We start from the raw sequence: 19000 nt of genomic DNA, 5'->3' as shown, positions 1-19000 counted from the left end.
GTACTTGTTAAATGTGGCTACTGCCAGGACGAGTGGTTGAGAGGACCTTGGAGATTTTCCATAAGATGGGCAACGGAGTACTTTAATTCATGTGAATCAATATAATTAGCTAGGGTTAAGCCATGATGCCAATATTTGATATTGTAATCGTGGTGCTCAGTTGAACGGTACCCACCAAAGTGATTCTCAGCGAACACCATGATGATTTATGAGCATCATTTTCATAAATCCCCACGTGTAGTAGATTCCCTACGCCCATGGTAGGAAAGAGACCATCAGAGAGAACTTGTAGGATAAATAGATTGCTTCAATGTAGCAGAAATTGAGTGTCTTTTAATCGAAATATATCCCACGAGTAGCATAAGGAAATAGGGAGCACAAGCAGCATCAGCATCACACATTGGTGGTAAGAGATTCATTCCTACAACCTGCCGCCAAATTTGTATGCCGACAGAGTGAATCTTGGCATGATCATTATTCGTTCAACACTCCGAAAGCAAGACCCTGAATAAGTTCAGCAATAGTCAACAGCCAACATTTTGAGCCGAACGTCAATAGACGCCATGGTGGGTCGCCAAACATTCTGTACATCAAAGCTAATGTAGCATTCAGGCACCAAAATCAACACCCAACCCAGCAAAACTAGGTCTTATCCTCAAATACATCCAAGAATCAGGTACAGCGCACAACATCAAAGAATTAGAGAAAGCACTCCCCTCCGTCGCTTCCATAAATGGCATGCAAGTCAAAGACTTCCTCCAAGCCCTCAGCGACGAGGGCAAAATCCACGTCGAGAAAATCGGCAGCGGGAATTGGTATTGGAGTTTTTTGAGCGAGGAGAAAAATACGCGAGAGACCACAATGGCAGATTTGGAGGCGGAGAAAGGGAAGATTGAAGTTGCGGTGCAAGAGCTGGAGGACAAGATGAGGGAGGCAAGTGAGCAGAGGGGCCAAGAAACGGGCAGGGCAGAGTTGTTGGATAAGAAGGTTGTGCTTGATGCCGAGGTAGAAGAGTTGAAGAAGGAACTGGAGGGTTATAGTGATGGGGATCCGACGAATGTGGAGACGAAGAGACGGGAGGCAGCTGAATTGAGAGGCGATGCGGATAGGTGGACGGACAATATCTTGATCCTCGAAGGTCATCTTAAGAAGATGATGGGTGGGGCTAGTGAGGAATTGGAGCAGATCAAGAGGCAAATCTACGGCAATGAGTATGTTGAAGGCGAGGGCTTGCAGGAACTGGAAAGCTAGGCTGTTATCTGGTGGTAGCAGTGCATATCTCCCTTTTTTGATGTTGCCATGCTTGTCGAATAAGGAAACATTAGCAGAACGATCTCGATTGAAAAATATTGAAAGCAGCAGAAATGAGATAAGATTGTACCAGCTGGTTGGGTGCCGGGGGGGCTTCTGTCTTCGCTTACCGCCTTCTGAGCCTCTGTATCACCGAATGCTTTGGACGTCGCCTTGAGAGATGTTTGAGGTCTCGGATTCGACCATTATCTCTGTCTATGTCTGCTCATCCTCGGCCGGGGTTTTGTGCAGGATTGAACGCTTTGATGTTGTAACTGTGACGAAGGAGACATTAGTACTCCACCTCATTCACCTGGAAACACACAAGTGAAATGAAGAACATACGGTTGAATAATCCATGATGTCAGAGACCCATTCACACTCAGCCCATCGTCCTTGTTATAACCATATACAGTGACTTCCGTTGGCGTCTTGGATTTTGGGATGAAATGCTCTGGCAAAGAAGGAAATTTGGCAACATTGACGCTCACTCGGTTGTCCGACGCCTGTGGCTTCGCTTGCAAGAGTTGCATGAGTGGAATCAAGATCTTGGAGCGACAGTCATCAGTACTTGGGTAATTGACGGCATTACTGCCTGGTAAATAGGCACTGATCAAACAGCCTTGTTCCCCTCCGCCACCAAAAGCCCAGATCCATGTGTTGTTTTCGAAGATGACAGTGTCCGGCGAATAGCAAGCACTTTCAATGATTGAGTCGAACGCTTTCTGACAAGTTGCATTGTAATACCCTGTGAAATCGGTGTTGTATGGCGATGGTAATTTGGTTATATCTAAGGCCTGCTTTGATGGTACTTTGTCTCGATAAGCGCCCCATGCTGATGGTTTCACTGTATTTAATATCGATATTGATGAGTAGCAGGTGTTGTCTGGAAGAGTACCGGGCGCGCGCGTTGCACAACTGGAATCATTCAAAGGAGTGGACGCTCCTTGAGGTTTAGGAAAGGCGAGACTTTGAGTTGCTAAGGGAGCGAGACACAAAAGACGTATTAGAAGCATAATGCTTGTGTAGAAACGCAAGGGAGCTGAGAGTCAGGAATGAGAAGGAAATCCGCGATAACTAACCTGTGCTGCGGATTTGTACGTTCTTTATATACCTGCTGGCAGACAGCGAATTATATGAGGTAACAGCGTATGAAACTTTGACGCGATCATCCTTCCGAAAGTGTTTGCTCTTGCGAGCAGTATTTCCAAACTCTTTTGAACCATCAAAGAGACGAGAATGGACAATTAGAAAAGCAACACGTGTTCTATTGAAACTCTGCGAATGAGAGACTCGTTACATAAAACCGACCATGTTGTCGAGATCCTCCGCAGGATTACGGATGTTAGACGCCTGATCTGGCAACTCACTACTCCTCTCCTGATTGGCCTTCAAGCAAATTGTCTTAAAACGGCTGGCAGGGCAGATCCTGGCGCATGGCGCGTATTGTCGCACCTATGATGACGATATAACAGAGTCGCTTCATGTGACTCCAAGCATACATACAATGAGACGCCTCGTGAAGCTGACCAGGGTTGTAATTTCTAGCATAGTGTGTAGAAATCTACTCAAGGGTTGGGCTTGGAATGTCAACTGTCAAGATTCAACAAGGCAGGTGCGATACGCAAGTCCGACTCTGTTCAGGAATAATAGCAGAGGATCAAATACCGCACCGGAAAGTGCCTGGTAGGCCATGTTTTATCAGGCTGTAATCTTGCGATATACCAATTTACATGAGCCGGGATAATGCGTTCTTAATGTCATCAACGACGTGTCATTTAATGGTGTATGGACCGTCTTAAGCAAAGCATTGAGCTTCCATGTGATGTATGGACGGTGTATCTGGCATCTATGCCCACCAAAAGACGTCGCTTGAGAGCTGTATCCTGGCTAGTATCGTGATTCAAAGAACGAGCGGCAAGTGACTCGAGGGTTGAAGCGTCCCAGGAAGTCCAGAGAGCATGAAAAGCTTGATGATAAAGGAGACTCGACCAACTTTTTTGCTTCTTTTGCACCCTGCTGAGCGGAAACTGTGTTTCACCAACTTACCTGAGGAAGCAGAGCTAAAAGTTGACGAGGAACTCGGGATATTCAGCAGCTGGTCCATGCCGTGCAGAGAGTGTTTCTTCAGAAAGCAGGATGTCTGTAGAACTAGAATGACGGGAAATATCAAGAGCTCTCAAGACAGAGATCCGCCAGACCCTCATAGCTGATGCTTTCAATTGGACAATACTGGAGTTCATGAAACAGTGCCGAGAACAAAACCATATACCTTTGGCCGTCTGCTGCCATCGGTCTTTTGTGAAAAACTTCTTGTTAGATGATGTTGCATAGTCATTAGCTGAAGGTGCAGGTGGTCTAGATGTGCCTTTCTGCAACATAACAGAGGTATAGTGGTAGTTTACCCTTAGCACGAGAGTCTCGGAGGAAATCTTGCTGCATTGATCAGGTTTGGTAGGAAGCCATTGGATAAGCGCTTCATAGCCTATATGACAAGGATGGGGGTTGTCACACTGCACACTCACACGTTTGAAGAACCCAGAATGACTCCACGAGTCGCTAGACGGTGAGAGATTTACGGACTCCAAATTCTCTGAAGCTTCAGATAATCCATCTAAAGGAGGGCGTCGATTGGAGTAGCCTGACTGATGAGTGATCTGCCAAGTCATTAAGAGTCGGTGCAGCGGCCTAGCTTATGCCGTTTCCAGGTATGAATGCAGGTTTCTTTGAAACAGTTCACGTCGATGCCACGCTTTTGTGAGCAGACTTGGCCGACATTGTCGGCGTGGCATTTCTTACAATCCAATTCTTGGACGATCGAGCTTGAAACAATGCTATGCATTTGTCGATGGAGGTGGAGTAGCAATTGTTGTCAACCCAATTGAATTGAGGATGAGCATCCTGTAAGCGACTATGGTGAGTCTTGACGATCGATCCAGCTGATTGATTACGTCTTCTCTCACAGCCTCCTTTGTCTTTAAAATTCACTCAAAAGCAATGCACTTCCTGCTTGCGGTTGTAAAAGCCTTGTCATCCTGAGTGACGATCTATGAAAATGAGATCCTCGCTCCCAGTGCATCATCATGTTTTTTGCAGCTTCATTGCTCATGCTTGTCACAAGCCTGGCCCCCGTCATAGGTGAGGATGTATAGCAATCTTTGAAGGGAAGAGTGATTGGACTTCATTTGCGAGAAAAGCAGAGAAGAGCTGCAGTGGCGAGGAGTCTTCTTCCACTGTGGCACAAGCGTCGCTCGCAACAACGACTTCCATGCCACGCGCCGTACCACCGCGCTTTGACTCCGCCCCCATCTTTCGCGACAACGATCCTTCAACTGCCCCAACCGTCTTCCACGCGGTCCAGTCAGCTCAGGATTCATGCTCGCCATCGCTCTTGGTGCCAAGACGCCTAACACTTGCTTCCTTGGTCCCAAGGCCCCTAAATATGATGCATGTCATAGCCCATCCCAAGGATATGGCGGGATGAGAAGTCAAGCGTTTGCGAGCTTAAGCTCTCGAATAGCTTCCTAGCTTGGCTGATCCTGCCAATGCTCCTGCATCATGTTTGGCGACAATGCCGACAATCGTGGGCGCGATACTTTGGCCAAGAGCAGTATGAGTATCAGTATATATGTCCTTTGCTCTACTCACGTTCCACCCATATTCTTACTTTCCTCAAAGTGAACTTTCCGACCCTTCTGCCTGGAACCACCAAAATAGATCCGAATATCGAACGCCAGACATGGTTAGAGGCAATATCAGGGGTAGTGCTGCCCGTGGCGGTATTGCAGCATGCTGTGGCCTTGCCTTCCTAGTAAGTCCATCAGCCAGCAGTCAACTGGTAGTGGTATGCTGATCGCAGAATGTAGCTGTTTGGCTATGACCAGGGCGTTTTGGGCGCCGTAATTGGTCTGGACTCTTTCCGAAAGGAGTTCGATGATCCAAATCGTAACCTTGAGGGAATCATTGCTGCCATCTACGATATTGGATGTTTCGTCGGCGCCATAGTCGCCTTCTTGACAGCAGACTATTTTGGTCGCAAGGGAAGTATCACCCTTGGCACCTGGATCATGGTCGTTGGGACTATCTTGCAAACTGCGTCTTTCGAGAAGATCCAAATGATTATCTCCCGTATCATCACTGGTATTGGCAACGGCATGAACACGGTCAATGTGCCTATTTGGCAATCGGAGAGCTTCAAAAGTCACAATAGAGGAGTATGACACTCTGAAATATTGAGAGTCTTCCACTGACCAAAGTAGGCTATGCTGGTCATTCAAAGTGCGCTCATCGCCTTTGGGCATCCACTTAGTACTTTCATGGGCCTTGCGAGCCGTCAAGCCGAACCCTCGTCTTTTGGCTGGCGCTGGCCTATTGCCTTTCAGGGTGTTTTCATTGCTGCAATCTTGATGTTTCTACCATTCCTTCCTGAATCCCCCCGATGGCTAGTCCATAAAGGCAGGATAGAGGAAGCGACGGACGTTTTCGCTCGTCTCGCTGGCAAGAACTCTACTATCAATGATCCTGACGTTGTTCGTGAGCGCGATGATATTGTCGCGTCTGTTGAGGAGGAAAAGAAACTAGGTGAAGCTACCTGGAGTGAGGTCTTCACTGAAGGCAAGAACAGAAACATTAGCCGCGTCCTACTTGGAGCTGGACCTTATATGTAAGCTGAGAGACTGGCATATCTCCCAACTGCATCGCTCACTAACCCCACAGGATGAACCAATGGTCTGGTATCAATTGCTTGGCATACTTTCTTCCTATCACGTTTGAGCGTAATATTCATCTCTCGGTAGAGCTCTCGCTCATCCTTGCCGGCGTCTTGGGTATCCAGTACTTTGCCTTGTCATGGCTGTAAGTCTCCTCCTACCCGAGATAATGAAATTCTAGCATCCAAGTTCTGATAATGTTGACAGTCCTTACTTCTTCATTGAAAAAGTCGGGCGCAGGAAGGTCCTCATGTCGTCCGCCGCCGCCTGCTCCTTCTGCATGATCATGATTAGCGTAATGCTGTACGTCAACACGCGCGCCACGCAATGGGTATTCGTAGCCTTCTGCTTCATCTTCTTCGACGTCTTCTCCTGGGGTATTTTGCCCGTCTCCTGGATGTACGCCTCTGAGATCATGCCTCTCCGCACTCGCAACAAGGGCGTTGCGCTCGGCGTCGGCTGCCATTGGCTCAGCAATTTTGTGGTTGTCTATGTTACGCCAGGCGCCATTGACAATCTTTCTTGGAGGCTTTATATCATTTGGGCTGTCTTCAACGCTAGTTTTGTGCCGATCACTTACTTTTTCTACCCCGAGACTGCGAGACGTAGTTTGGAGGATATGGATCAGGTATTCATTCATGAACGATTCGGTATTACGAAGACAAGAAGCCCAGGAAATAGGACTAAGGACGGTGGAGATTGGACTAATAACGAGACTGAGCTATATGTGGAGGATGCGAAGCATGATTCATCCTCTTGAAGATTATGATGCCGTTTGACTTGAAACGAATGAAGATTAGGTCAGCTTTCATCGGTGTCACGGAAAGTCTGCTTCACCGTGATTGATCAAGCCTCTGCTTGTTCAGGATAGAGTCACGTTCGTGAAAGGCTTCGTTTGTAAGAGAACGGCGTTCACGTCTGTATAGTTTGGACAGTTCACTGTAAGAACTAGCTTTCTTTGTACTCCTATCCCCCGCCAATATATACAAAGTATGTTCACCAACACTTTCTTCGTACGAAACATCAAGGCATGTGTCATCGCCTCATTCTATTTACTCCTACAATACCTAAACCTCCAATGGTCAGAAAACCCAGTGCAAGAGCTACCAGCAATGTATTTCCCTGCTTCCTCACATCCCTCTCTACTTCCGAGTACGGCTGATTTTCAAAGCTCACCCTTGTATACTGGGTCCGCCACCCAGTCCAAGGCATCCAAACACTGACTGTCTCTTCCAGCGATTTTCTGAGCTTGTATAGCGGAGACCGAACATTTGCGCTCATTTCCTGATAGTTGCGTAGAGCTAAGTCATTGATGGTATGTGCATCGCGGACACGTTGGGCAGTGTATGCATCCAGCGCCTTTTCGAGGACTGTCGCCCACATCTCTTTGGTGTTCGCTTCGGATAGATACAAGCCATAGAAGTCAAGATGTGAGAAGAGAACTCGCACGTCCTCTAGCCCTGCGTTCATGCCTTGGCCGTAGAAGGGAACCATAGCGTGTGCTGAGTCACCAAGAATTACAACGGAGGAGCTGTAATGGTGTGGGGAGCATTTGATAGAGATTAGAGGAAGATGCGGGTTGTTCTGGAATTGATCGAGTAGGTCTGTTTCCGATATTAGATCAGGACAGACACCAGGAAAATGAGCGTTGAAGAACGAAGATAGATTGGCTTTGGGATCTCCTAAGATTGACTGGAAATGCTCGGCGGACGCAAACAATGTGCATGTGAAGCTATGGTCGGAGGAGGGGATGGCGATGAACATAAAGGAGCCAGCAGGCCAGATGTGTAGATGGTTTGGGTCGATAGCAAAGCCATCATTGCTAGTTGGCTTAATGTGAAACTCGCACCAGAGGGTATCGATGTATTCCTGTTGATAGGAAAGACGGGCGAACTTCATCATGTGGAAGCGAGTGGCAGAGTGGGCTCCATCGGCACCAATGAAGAAGTCGAATCGGACTTCAATCTCATTTGGTCTTCTGCCGTTTTCGCTCCCGTGCCAGAGCTCATTAGACTTGCCCTGTGGTTTCAATTGCTCAAACCATGCAACGTTATTGTCAAAATCCGCGCCGGTTAATTTGTGGTTGAAGTGTAGAGTGACGTTAGGTCGTTCGTCAAGGGCATCAAGTAGGCACTTATTCAGACCCGTACGATCTACCGCCCTAATAGACTGAGCTTTTCTAAGCAATTGTATCTTCTGCAATAAATTTCTCCACTTACACGTCCATTTGCGTCATACTGCTGCGATTCCTGGAAAAGATCGCCAGCGTCCGTTCGACCATGAATCATGCGAGCTTTCATCGGTATTGCATCTTCAAATATCCGATGCAGGAGAGCAGGATGACCAGCGCTTCGCATAGCATTTATGCCCCGCTCTGAGAGGGCAAGGTTAATGGACTTGGTGAAGTTCAATGGGGTGGTACTAGGGTCGCGGAGATCTGGCATAGAGTTACATGATTGTAATTAATCACCAATCAGTGCGACAACAGGCTCCCAAAGCATCGAGATAATTCAAAATATTTCCTGTAATCTCCCAAAGCGTGCCAGGACCTGGACAAATGGAGTAAGATTCGAAAATTGTATCGAAAATGTGACATTGAACATGCTTCTCAAGCGAGCTTTTTAAGAAATATGAAGGTAAAATGAAAGCCATGAGTAGCATACCTTCCCGCAAGTCATAGACATGGACAACATCGCCTCTCTGAGCTGCGTAGAGCGCAGCTAGAGCACCGACGGGTCCAGCGCCACAGATGACAACTTTGTGTTGGCTTTCACTTTGAGGCATCCAATTGTCTATCCAAAAAGTCCAAGGTCGAGGAGCGTCGGAAAATGATTTGGGTTGATCAGTGGGAGGCAAAACGAACAGCCACAATGGATGATGCTGACATCCGGTTCCGGCTGCTTGTCTTGGCAGGCTCAGCCCTACGGCTGTAGTGCTGGAAAAGCCTATTGATCAACATGATAGGGAATTCATGAAATCGACCGATTGATGAAAGAGGTGTGACAGGATCAAGAACTTGCGAATATGCCAAGCGTGGGATTTAGCGGTCAGAACAGCAGGCTTCTTGAATTGCCTTCCAAGTGCACGCTCATCTTTTCTCGAATTGATCGCATAAGGAAACAAGAGAGAGTCAATACTATGAAACTTCCAAAAGCAAAGGCTGTGATATCAATACCACCGTCTATATTGAACGTCTCCGCTGATTATCCTACAGCTTCCAGCTTTGCAAACCGAAGTTGATGATGTTGTAATTGGTCAATCGCCTTGACAGGCAAAACCTTGGTCGGAGAATTCGACGGATTAGCACTGCATAGTCCCATCTTACACATTTGCACGAGCTTGTCATTGATCGTAAAGCCTGATCCAGTGTGCTAAATTGCGGATTCGTATCCTTATCGAACTGCTTATTCCAAAGCCTCGACTTACCTCCTTGTTAGCCGAAGGCCTTCCTCATGTACCCATCATGGTTGGACATGTGTAGCTACTTTCTCGTCGTGCCCGTTTGATCATCTGTCGTATGTCACCAGCCTTGATCGACTCGTCAAATGTCGGTTTGCTTTGTTTTCCTGATATGAACTACCCCAAAATGTCGGGCGCATCTAAATCGCCCTCTTTATCTATGGGTAAAGCTTGCTTCTTGTTACTGCGGCGTGATTTAGGTGCAATTTTACGTAGCGGGGATATATTACTGAGTAGCGTCTTTGGAGAGCCGTATACCGGTGACCTGGTAAGGGCCTGATTCGTCTGATACCAAATTCGTGGCTGGGAAACGCGATTTTGTATGAGCCGATACAAGATCTTGCTGACCTCTGTTTGCTCGTCATCTATGAGGCAACTCACTGTGGGTGGTGCTTTGTCTAAGAGGTAACGTAGGCTTATAATGAACTTTTCGCGATGAACGTATTGAAATTGAGCAATATGAAGAGGTAAAGAAGCAATGCCGTGGTCGTGGTCTGTGTATGATACGAGCTCAAGGATGATGCCTTCAATAAGGGCATAGATTTCTTTGTCGATGTTCGGATTCTCTTTGATCTGCTGCCTCCGGTCTCTCAAAGGCCTGACGTTAGGTTCTTGCCCCAGGTCATGACCGCTTTTCCGAGCCTGTGAGTCTTCACCATTGGCAAGTGTCGAAGATTGGTCGTTTCCTGACCGGGCTTGACGGGTCGGCCCAGCCGTTGTTTGTGGCCCACTGGCCTCACGGCCGTTGTCACTGCCCTGAATATCGGTAAGATCCATTGCCGAGACATGATCCTCAGCTTGTCTTTGTTGCGGTAGGATGGACTCTGCGCTAATCTGCTTTGCACCGGACTCATGAGCTGAGCTTGTGGTGACGCTGAATTGTCCCTCCGCCATTTCCACGAGAGTCGCACATGCATTCCTAATTACATTCGCAGTCAAGTTGCTTGTAAGTCGCAATTGAGCCTTGTTGATCTTTGGAAGGCTTCTGTACGGCATGTTGTTGGTGGTGGCGTCATTCAAAGCTGGAATTGTTACTGCATTGACCTTTGAATTAGCAGAATGAACCTTAGACAACGGCTGAATTGCCCATTCCCCGCCTGAGATCAGTTGTGCCTGATGTTGGTCTCTTGAGGCTTGGTTTTGTAGCGAACTGGCATCCACTTGGTGGCTGTTTAATGATTTTTCAGATTCGGTAGAAGTCGAGAGATCTGCTATGTCCGAATCGCTTACTAGACTAGGTACTTCAGATATGCTAGGAGCCTCTACAGATTCCCCAGGTGATGGTTGCAATGCGTTTTGTACAACAACACTTTTTGCTAGCGTTTCAAGCGCGGCTAAAAACGCTAGACGACTATGGCTAATCAAACAACAAGTCAGCATAACTTGAGGGTCTAATTGAGTGTCACCTTTATAATGACTTGAAAGCGTACATCAACCCGTCGACTAAAGCAAAAGACCCGAAATCACGTACCTGCTTTGTAAGCGTTCGGCCAGTGCTCGGGCATCGTCGAAGTCATACGTTCCTCGTCTTCGCCGTAGGCAGTCTAGGATTAGTTTGCCATAAAATCTCTCAGAGTCGGAGGCTTCTCGAAATAGCACATCATCAATTGTGTTTTCGAGTGGAGTGAGGGTAATTGTAAAGCCGTCTCCTGAACCTGACCTTGGGCCACGCTTGAAACCTTTTCTACGTCCAGATTTCCAATATCGATTTGTCAAGACCCGAGTCACGGGAGTTGCTTGGGCATCACCTAGCGGAAGTGAGATTTTACCCTTCAGATGTTGGGCAGAAAGCCCAATGCCGTTTCTGTGTGGATCTTGCGACATGCTGCGAATTGTAGCAACGAGCCAGTCGACTTGTGGCTTTGGGTCTGTAGGCAATTTATCTAACCCCATGTCCTGATATATGGCCGGCGTCTTTGACAGCGGTTTCCCTGGTACTGGCATGCCCTCAGACACGACATTGTACAAACCAGCCTGCTTGGCATTTCCGACGTGGGTCGAGTTGATTGACCCGTCATGGCTCGCAGGGGTTGGACTAGATTGTATTATTGGGAATGAGTCTGGATGGTAAGGCGGTGTCTGAGCGGGCGTCACAGGTACTATATGTTCGGTCTTGATCCTCTTAATAGGTCGTTGTTTGTCTTGTTCAAACAGCTCTTTCTTTTGCGGATTGACTCGCAATGACATTGGCATGGTAACGAGACTTTTGTAGCAGCGCTACAACACAAACGATGATAGTCACATTTCTTCGCTCAAATGGGGAGGATGTGCTTTGGCTCTGCAAGCTCCTTAATTCTGTTCTTCAAGGTCAACGTGTGAGAATCGTTAACCAGTCCCTTGAAATCGTTCAGGCAAGTTGAGGTATGATACTCAGGCACAGGATGCTGAAAAGACGACGGATGGAAAGGGAAGTCGCGGGGTGACTTGGGAAACTTTGTCAGACATTCAAGACAGCCGTCATTTTATGTATAGTACTAGCGGGCTCGCTAGCTGCTTTCGATAACTTATGTGTGATGATATCCTTTCCTTGCAAAGACCAAAATGTCGAAGCATCAGAGCTTGCGTTGTGCTCCATTTTGGTAACCTTCTCCCTGGCTAGCCAATCTCCGCAATGAGAGTGGCCCACCAAGCTTTGTGCTGTAGTCCCTATCCAATTGATGACATCTGCTCAAGGAACATTGAGCTTTGCCGAACAAGGGCCAAACATATTTGTGAAGTAAAGTAGCCGGCTCTGAGTAGCGTATTCATGAGCTCAACCGCGTAAATTTAGAACTTGAATTTGCAAGTCACTTGGCTGTTCGAGACCACAGAGCCTCGATAAGGAGTAAAATCATGTGGAACGAAGCCCTGAGGTGCCCTAGATTTGAGATATCTATCGACACCATGCTCCATTCGAGCCATGACAGGCCTCCTCACCCCGACATTCACCTTTACTATCCCTTCCCTGTACGATGATACGAACCTCGATTGTCGCATCTATCACCCCAGCTCTGCGTCAACCTCCACAAATCTTGTCCGAGGTGCTATCCTAGCTCACCCATATGCCCCACTGGGAGGTTGTTATGATGACCCAGTCATTCTATGCTTGGTGGAAGAGCTGTTGAGGTCTGATTACATTGTTGGAACATTCAACTTTCGGTTTGAAAAATAATGATCTCCTATGGTATCATCGTTCCTGATTGTTTCGCAGTGGAGTTGGCACTTCTGGTTCTCGTACTTCATGGACTGGTAGGGGAGAAATCCAAGACTACATGTCCTTTGCGGGGCTGTTCATTCACTATCTCAATTATCTACAACCTAGCTCGAAGAAACAGGTTCCGCCTGCTGTGACCCTGGGTGGTTACTCCTACGGCTCATTGATAGCCTTCAATCTACCCCCGCTTTCCACGATTCTCTTGCCTTTCAAGCACCTTGAGCAAGGCTCCACAGCGGCAGAGATCTGTCTGCGTGCGCAGCATCTAGCATGTGAACGACGTCTTTGCCTAACTCACAATGCGGACCATGACGCAAAAGACATCCGAAAGCCTTCGGCGACCATCCAAGCCCCTTCTTCTGCGATGGTCATGGGGGGCGACGAGTCTCCACGCACGTCAAATGGCCATGACGGTAGGAAAAGTCTGGATGTCGCAAAACTACGACGAAGCATCGAAAACTCGACCCACAAGTTCCACCTTGGGATCCGGGGCGGCCATGATTCCTCGCCAGCTTCAACACCCACACTTTTGAGAGAGTCCACTCATGCAGTCATCTCACATAATGGAGGCATAGAGGCAGTGAAAGTGCCAGAACCGACTGTCTCGTACCTTCTGGTCTCTCCAGTACTGTCGTCCCTCGGGAGCCTTTCAGTGGCCTTTTCAATCTCATTCTCGAAGCAAGATACAAAGCGGAAGCTTGCTGAGAACGATTCTTTAGTCGTTTATGGTGGCTCAGACGTCCTGACAAACCAAAAGAAGCTGAAACGATGGGTCGAAGAAACAGAAGAACTTGCTGATGCAAAAGGGGGCAAATTTCAATACCGAGAAGTGGAAGGTGCAGGTCACTTTTGGAGAGAGTCCGGTGTACTTGAGAAGCTGAGGCATACTGTCAAGAAGTGGGCGCGAACTGATGTTCATTCAGGTGCTGGAAATGCGAACATTGCAACCTAGACGCTGGCACTGTGTCTCGATGCCTTACTAAAGAAGAGAGATATCGTAAGGCTATCATGCGACCGCAATGTAGACGAATTTCAAGGTCGTATCTGAGATGTGGAGACATTAATGATCACAAGAAGATATATAGGAAATAGTAGCGTAATCTATTATTGAATTATTCCTATTCAGTACAAGCCGTCTATCTCTAAATCTAACTTTCCATACACAGGAACGCCCTTGCTCTCGTGCATGCCTGCTCCTGAATCATCAAAGTCATTCTCGTAGGCCATCAACCTCCCAATCATCCACTCAAAATCAGTGCTCCCTCCCCTTCCACCTCACTCTCCCAAGCCCCTTAGTTCTCGGTCTTTGCCTCCTCTCCTCCCGAACCCTCGGCGTCATAGGTCTCTGACTCTCAGCCACCCTTTCACTAACACTCCTCCTCAACGCGGGACCACCAACACCAAGTCCGCCATCCTCAGTAGCCGCATGCGGCATCCTCTCGCCGCGTTGCTCCCTCATCGAATTCGACGGTCGAAGCGACGAGTCCAAATGACTTGTGTTAAAAACACTAATCAACCTATTCCGCTGCCCTGCTCTCTCATCACCAGCAGCCCCAGCGCCCGCAGCTGGCGCGGTATCAACCCGATCCTCGCCATCACCACCAACACCAGCACCAACACCAGCAAAGTAAGAGGCAGATCCAGACCTCGCGGGAGCCGGCCATGGCCCTACATCCATGAATCCGGGCATAGGTGTGCTCTTTGGGCTGATGGCGCTTCCTGGTGAGGGAACGTGACGCTGTTCGCGGCGGTGGCGGTCGCTTTGCCGTGCAAGTCTGTCCCAGGATATGGGATCCGTGGATTGGAAGGAGGTGAACATTGAGGAAAAGGGGGCTGGGTCTGGAGGGCGTGCTCGCTGTGGTGGGTGAGAAGGAGGTGGTCGTGCTGGGCTAGGAGATCTAGGGGGTTGTAGGATCGGTTGTGGGGTCAGAGGTGGTGGTATTGGAACTGATGCAGGAAGGTCGATGGGGTGAGATGTTGGGTTGGATACTGGCGGGGCATTCGTAGCGGTAGGGGGGTTGGAGAAAGAAATGTTGACTGTTGGAATGGTGTCAGCACGGGAGTGCGGACGCATCGCTGAGGATGGAGTAGCTTGTTCGGTGGCCGTCGGAGTAGCGAAGGGAGAGCCAGAAAGAAGGTGGGATGGATCTGGTGAGGGGGTTCGAGGCGATATTGTGGAGAGGGGCGAGTGAGGTTGAGGGATGACTAGGTGGGCAGAGTCATCAGGAATTGTCGTTGGCGCAATTGGGACTCTATAAGTTAGTCGTGGAATCGAAGGTATATCAGGGCGCGACATTGGGCCTAGCTGGGGAGAAAGCGGCGGTAGTGATACGTCGGAGACTGTTGTCGGCGCGTAATTTTCGTCTAAAGATCGAATATCTGAATGGTCATCCGGTGTTGTGTTGGGGACCGGTATCTCGATACGTTTGCCGAAAAATGGCATTGGCGAATCACGATCTCGAGCTGGATGGTCGTCAGGCGAAGCTTGCGCTTCTCTTTCCTGATGAAGCGTTGGCGAGATTCGAGGGCGGAAACTGCTCGGGACGGGCATTTTATCAGGCTTCCTTCGGGTAGGAAATGGCGAGATTCGTACATTCTCTGACTCGTCTGATCCATGCGGGGAGTGTTTGGTCTGTCTGGATGATATATGGGTTCTTCGCGAAGAGTGCTGAGTTTGCCGTGAGTCCTCTTGACGTTCGTCTGGGAGGGAGCGTTCGGAGATCGTCGATAGTGAAATGCGTTTCTCAAAGTAAGTAAGTCGCGTAGCCGGTCGTGTATGAGGGCGAGTCTGGGGTCGGCGTCGGGTCTGACAGTGGACGAACAAGAGCAGAAGGCCAATAGAGCTGAGAAGAAAGGCACCGACTGGAATACTAATCGCAAGAGCTACCTTGGCATTGTGCGATAAGCCACCGCTATCGTGGCTTGGGCTGGAGTGCGTGACGTGAGAAAAGTTGGAGGGCGGGTTCGAAGTGAAAACATCCGAGGGAGCCACCGGAAATGGAAGTGAGGGCGTTGGACACGCCGCAGAGAGAGTATTGAGGACTGTAACGAGTCAGTCAGCTACTGCATCTCTATTTCCGTGCAGCTTCATCTCACAATTAGATAGGAATCGCTGATCAGGTATTACATAATAGCAGCTCGCACAGCTTGCTGCCTTTTGTTTGAAAGACCTATCTGCACAATAGTCGTATGTACGAGATACATTAGGCGTAGAAAGATTGATTCTTAATGAATCACTCAGCTCAGTACAAGGCCCATTGCACTGGTTGATTGTTGTTGAGCTGCTGTTGTCCGGTGGCTTGAACAGGCAGTAGTCCACGGTGTATCGCATGTTGACTGCACAGTCAGGCAAAGGCGATCTACTAGATCTTGGAGCATGACTCACATAACGCCCATCCGATATCTTCTTGTCCTGTTTCAGGATCATAGGCGTCACTATCAAGCTCGCAAGACACGCAATTACGAAAGGTGACACCTGTATTTGTCCTATTATACTCTGTGTCGTAGCAGGTAACGTCGGTATCGTTGGTAGTTCGGCCAGAGATGCTGCTGGTACATTGTGCCGCGCATCGGGAATTGTCCACGACATAAAGAGCTGAAACGATGGGAACACTGAGAAGGAACAGTAGCGAAGAGACTGCATGACTGCTGTGATAATGATTGGGTTTCTGTATAAGCATATCGAGAGGTGCATTTTCAGCATAAAATGTATCAGGAACGACGGCCTTGGCTGTGATCCGCAATGATAGAGCAGCTCTCACACGATCTGACGGACGGGAGAAGGCGAGATCGCTGAGCCATGAATAAATGATAACATGCCGCGAAGCTGGAGTTTGGGCCAGGCCAGATGGCGCATCAGCTCTGAGGTTTTAAATGAGCGCTTTAGATGAAAGGGTCGCAAAGCTGGGTCGTGCCATGGGAAATTGCAAGCGTCCAAAATATGAGATGGTAGTATACGCGCGTCAGAATGAGGGGAGTGGTTTCTTTCGAAGGAAATAAGCAGGGAGAGCAAATGAACGTAGAGTATCGACATCGCATGGGGGGCTCATCTTCGATTGCGTCCAAGCTTTGCTGAGGATTTTTATGCTGTTGTCGGAAGCTTTAAGGCTGCATTGCCGATAGAATAGACGAACAAATTCTGCACCAACGAGCGAGCTGTACGCACTACCTGGTCTATGAAAAAGCTGCCATGCGATGAACCTTCTTTTGAGATATTATCGGACGGTGCTTAGGCGCATAGCGCGTCGGTAGAAGACTTTCCGTCCAATTAGAGGAATATATAGCACGATGGAGACTTGACTTAAGCCTGAATAGCATTCTTTGCCGATTCAGGCATTCAGGTAGTCCAACCCAAGGCGTTCACAGGGCATCCACTTCAGTCGCGCTCGCAGAGCACTAGTTGTAAGTACCAAGACAGCGTTCTCACGATTGGTATGGCTTCCTCGACTGGCGAGCGTCTCGACTTACCTGCGCTTAATGCTGCGCATGTCACGCAGGTACCAAAAGTTTTCGAGCGTGTGTACTGTGCATGACTTTTCAGCTTTCTGATTCCATCGAGATTGCGTTCTATATCTTTTCCTCGCGGGATGTTGTGCCGTGGACGTCGAGATAGGGTGGTACGACGTCTTCGTGTCTCCAACGGGCATTCTTTTCGCGGCAAGTCACGCTAACTGAATGCAGTTTAGATCCAACTTGTACCAACTTGCACAACAGCACAACAGCATGACTCGCCGTAATCAGGCTGACTAGGTGGTGTCAGATACAAAGCCGGGTAACGGAGCTTTGAGACAGTGAAGTTGGAAGCTGTGTTGTGTCAGTGGGAGAATCTGAATATCAATGGAGTCAATTCTAGCTGAGAAAATCACAAGACTCGTACGTTATAGACCAAAAATCGAATATGAATTCATGCATGTAGCTAATCTGCTGGATTTGCTCTTAGATAAAGTACGCCATGAGCCAAACGCGATCAATGTAAATACCGCTAACCCGCTCCCTAGGCTCCAAAATGCCCAAAGGCCAGGTGTCGAATGTAAATGAACTATTTGAATATGCACCTGACCCTTCATCACGATTTCATAGCCTGCTGGCTGAAGCAGTCCGTAGCATTCACCATTCTAGCAGACTTGGTCGATTCAGTCGTCCACTAAAAAACAGCTTGGGGTGTGGAAGGTCTTGAATCAAAGTAGGGAGTGGGTCGAAATGCAGGATGGACAATGCCGCTCACGACGGCATCTCTCACTTCTGTGAATGTTGATGGTACCGGTCGCGGCGAAGACTGAGACTGGGCTGATCTGCGCAAAGTGGCGCCGTGAGACGGAGCTGTTATGGGTCGCAGTAGTGGACGCTCCCATCCGCTTGATGGGCCTTCTAGTTGAGGAACTAGCTGTCGCGGAGAAAGTGTGTCTTTTGCAGGGACCGGCGGTCGTAATGGAGATGGTGCTCTGATGGGCTCCGGGCATTTCCGATCCGATGCAGGCCTGGCAGCTTTGCGGGGCCTAAGTGGTGACGGTGCTCTGACTGGCGACAGGCGCCCGTCTTTCAATAAGTCTTCATCAACTGGTTCTCGCCGAGGTGGCGTTGAAGGTCTCGATTCTGACCCTCTTGCTTGTGAGGAATGACGAATATCTCTCCGTGGAGAGGATTCGGCCATAGGCAAGTTTACTTGGGGCAGCATGGCCGTCTTGTTCAATGGCCTTGGGTTACGAATAGGGCGCCTCACTGGTGCAGAGTGATGCTGATGTCTGATGATCGTCGGAGCTTCGACAGGTTCAACAAACTTGTAGCTCGCTGCGCTTTGAGGTACATCGAAGTTTCCAAGATATGCGTCGTGGGTTTGCCAAATGCCCTCCAATTGATCCATTGTCAAATAGTCGTCTAGGCCTGGCGTTCGCCCTCGTTGTGTCCATTTTGCAGTCTCATGCTTATTATCTAGGGACCTCGTGCGGGTAGTCGAGGGATTTGATGGATTGGAGGAAGGGAAAGTCAATTCACTGGCGGATTTGCTGATACGAATGGAAGTAGTGCTCCGATTGCTCTTTTGAAGGATACCTTTAAAGGATGTGAAGAGCCTTGGCCGCTTCTTGAATGTAAAGGACTTCTCTGAGATTGAGCGCTTGTGTTGCTGTTTGTTCATGTTCGGAAGTAGGGTTTCCCACGAGGCTTCCATGGTGGTCGGTAGGATGTTCAATGCATAAATCTGAGTACAGAAGTTGGGGATATGGAACGATATATGAATAGGCAGCTATTGAGGCTCAGGTGTGCACAGCCAATCAGGCAAGGTCAGAATAGGTCGGACGTAGCGCCCAATTCATTCATGTCGCGCAGCAGTAGAGTGAGGGAGGTGTCTAGA

General features: G+C 48.6%; 8 protein-coding genes across 8 annotated transcripts; 3 read left to right on the top strand and 5 right to left on the bottom strand.

The window, feature by feature from the left end:
* Nucleotides 1–563: 563 nt before the first annotated feature.
* Nucleotides 564–1251, top strand: KY384_001900 (uncharacterized protein; the record flags this gene model as incomplete). Its single annotated transcript, XM_044810426.1, has 2 exons — nt 564–566; nt 613–1251. The coding sequence occupies 2 exons, from the start codon at nt 564–566 to the stop codon at nt 1249–1251; spliced, it is 642 nt and encodes a 213-aa protein (XP_044672400.1).
* A 255-nt stretch (nt 1252–1506) lies between these two features.
* KY384_001899 (uncharacterized protein) lies at nt 1507–2306 on the bottom strand (the record flags this gene model as incomplete). Its single annotated transcript, XM_044810425.1, has 2 exons — nt 1507–1565; nt 1616–2306. The coding sequence occupies 2 exons, from the start codon at nt 2304–2306 to the stop codon at nt 1507–1509; spliced, it is 750 nt and encodes a 249-aa protein (XP_044672399.1).
* A 2723-nt stretch (nt 2307–5029) lies between these two features.
* On the top strand, nt 5030–6148 carry KY384_001898 (uncharacterized protein; the record flags this gene model as incomplete). The annotated part of the gene is made up of 4 exons (XM_044810424.1): nt 5030–5101; nt 5157–5453; nt 5550–5953; nt 6007–6148. 4 exons carry the CDS (start codon nt 5030–5032, stop codon nt 6146–6148), a joined length of 915 nt encoding a protein of 304 aa, XP_044672398.1.
* Nucleotides 6149–6156: 8 nt separating this feature from the next.
* On the bottom strand, nt 6157–8443 carry KY384_001897 (uncharacterized protein; the record flags this gene model as incomplete). The annotated part of the gene is made up of 3 exons (XM_044810423.1): nt 6157–6595; nt 7198–8168; nt 8219–8443. 3 exons carry the CDS (start codon nt 8441–8443, stop codon nt 6157–6159), a joined length of 1635 nt encoding a protein of 544 aa, XP_044672397.1.
* Nucleotides 8444–9575: 1132 nt separating this feature from the next.
* Nucleotides 9576–11651, bottom strand: KY384_001896 (uncharacterized protein; the record flags this gene model as incomplete). The annotated part of the gene is made up of 2 exons (XM_044810422.1): nt 9576–10815; nt 10930–11651. 2 exons carry the CDS (start codon nt 11649–11651, stop codon nt 9576–9578), a joined length of 1962 nt encoding a protein of 653 aa, XP_044672396.1.
* Nucleotides 11652–12357: 706 nt separating this feature from the next.
* On the top strand, nt 12358–13603 carry KY384_001895 (uncharacterized protein; the record flags this gene model as incomplete). The annotated part of the gene is made up of 2 exons (XM_044810421.1): nt 12358–12452; nt 12649–13603. 2 exons carry the CDS (start codon nt 12358–12360, stop codon nt 13601–13603), a joined length of 1050 nt encoding a protein of 349 aa, XP_044672395.1.
* A 300-nt stretch (nt 13604–13903) lies between these two features.
* KY384_001894 (uncharacterized protein) lies at nt 13904–15202 on the bottom strand (the record flags this gene model as incomplete). Its single annotated transcript, XM_044810420.1, has 1 exon — nt 13904–15202. One exon carries the CDS (start codon nt 15200–15202, stop codon nt 13904–13906), a length of 1299 nt encoding a protein of 432 aa, XP_044672394.1.
* Nucleotides 15203–17794: 2592 nt separating this feature from the next.
* Nucleotides 17795–18817, bottom strand: KY384_001893 (uncharacterized protein; the record flags this gene model as incomplete). The annotated part of the gene is made up of 1 exon (XM_044810419.1): nt 17795–18817. The coding sequence occupies one exon, from the start codon at nt 18815–18817 to the stop codon at nt 17795–17797; it is 1023 nt and encodes a 340-aa protein (XP_044672393.1).
* Nucleotides 18818–19000: the final 183 nt, after the last annotated feature.

This window comes from Bacidia gigantensis (genome assembly GCF_019456465.1).
Source record: "Bacidia gigantensis strain McMullin 20006 chromosome Unknown contig_134, whole genome shotgun sequence".
NCBI lineage: Eukaryota > Fungi > Ascomycota > Lecanoromycetes > Lecanorales > Ramalinaceae > Bacidia > Bacidia gigantensis.
This window is presented reverse-complemented; position numbering and strand designations above follow the sequence as displayed.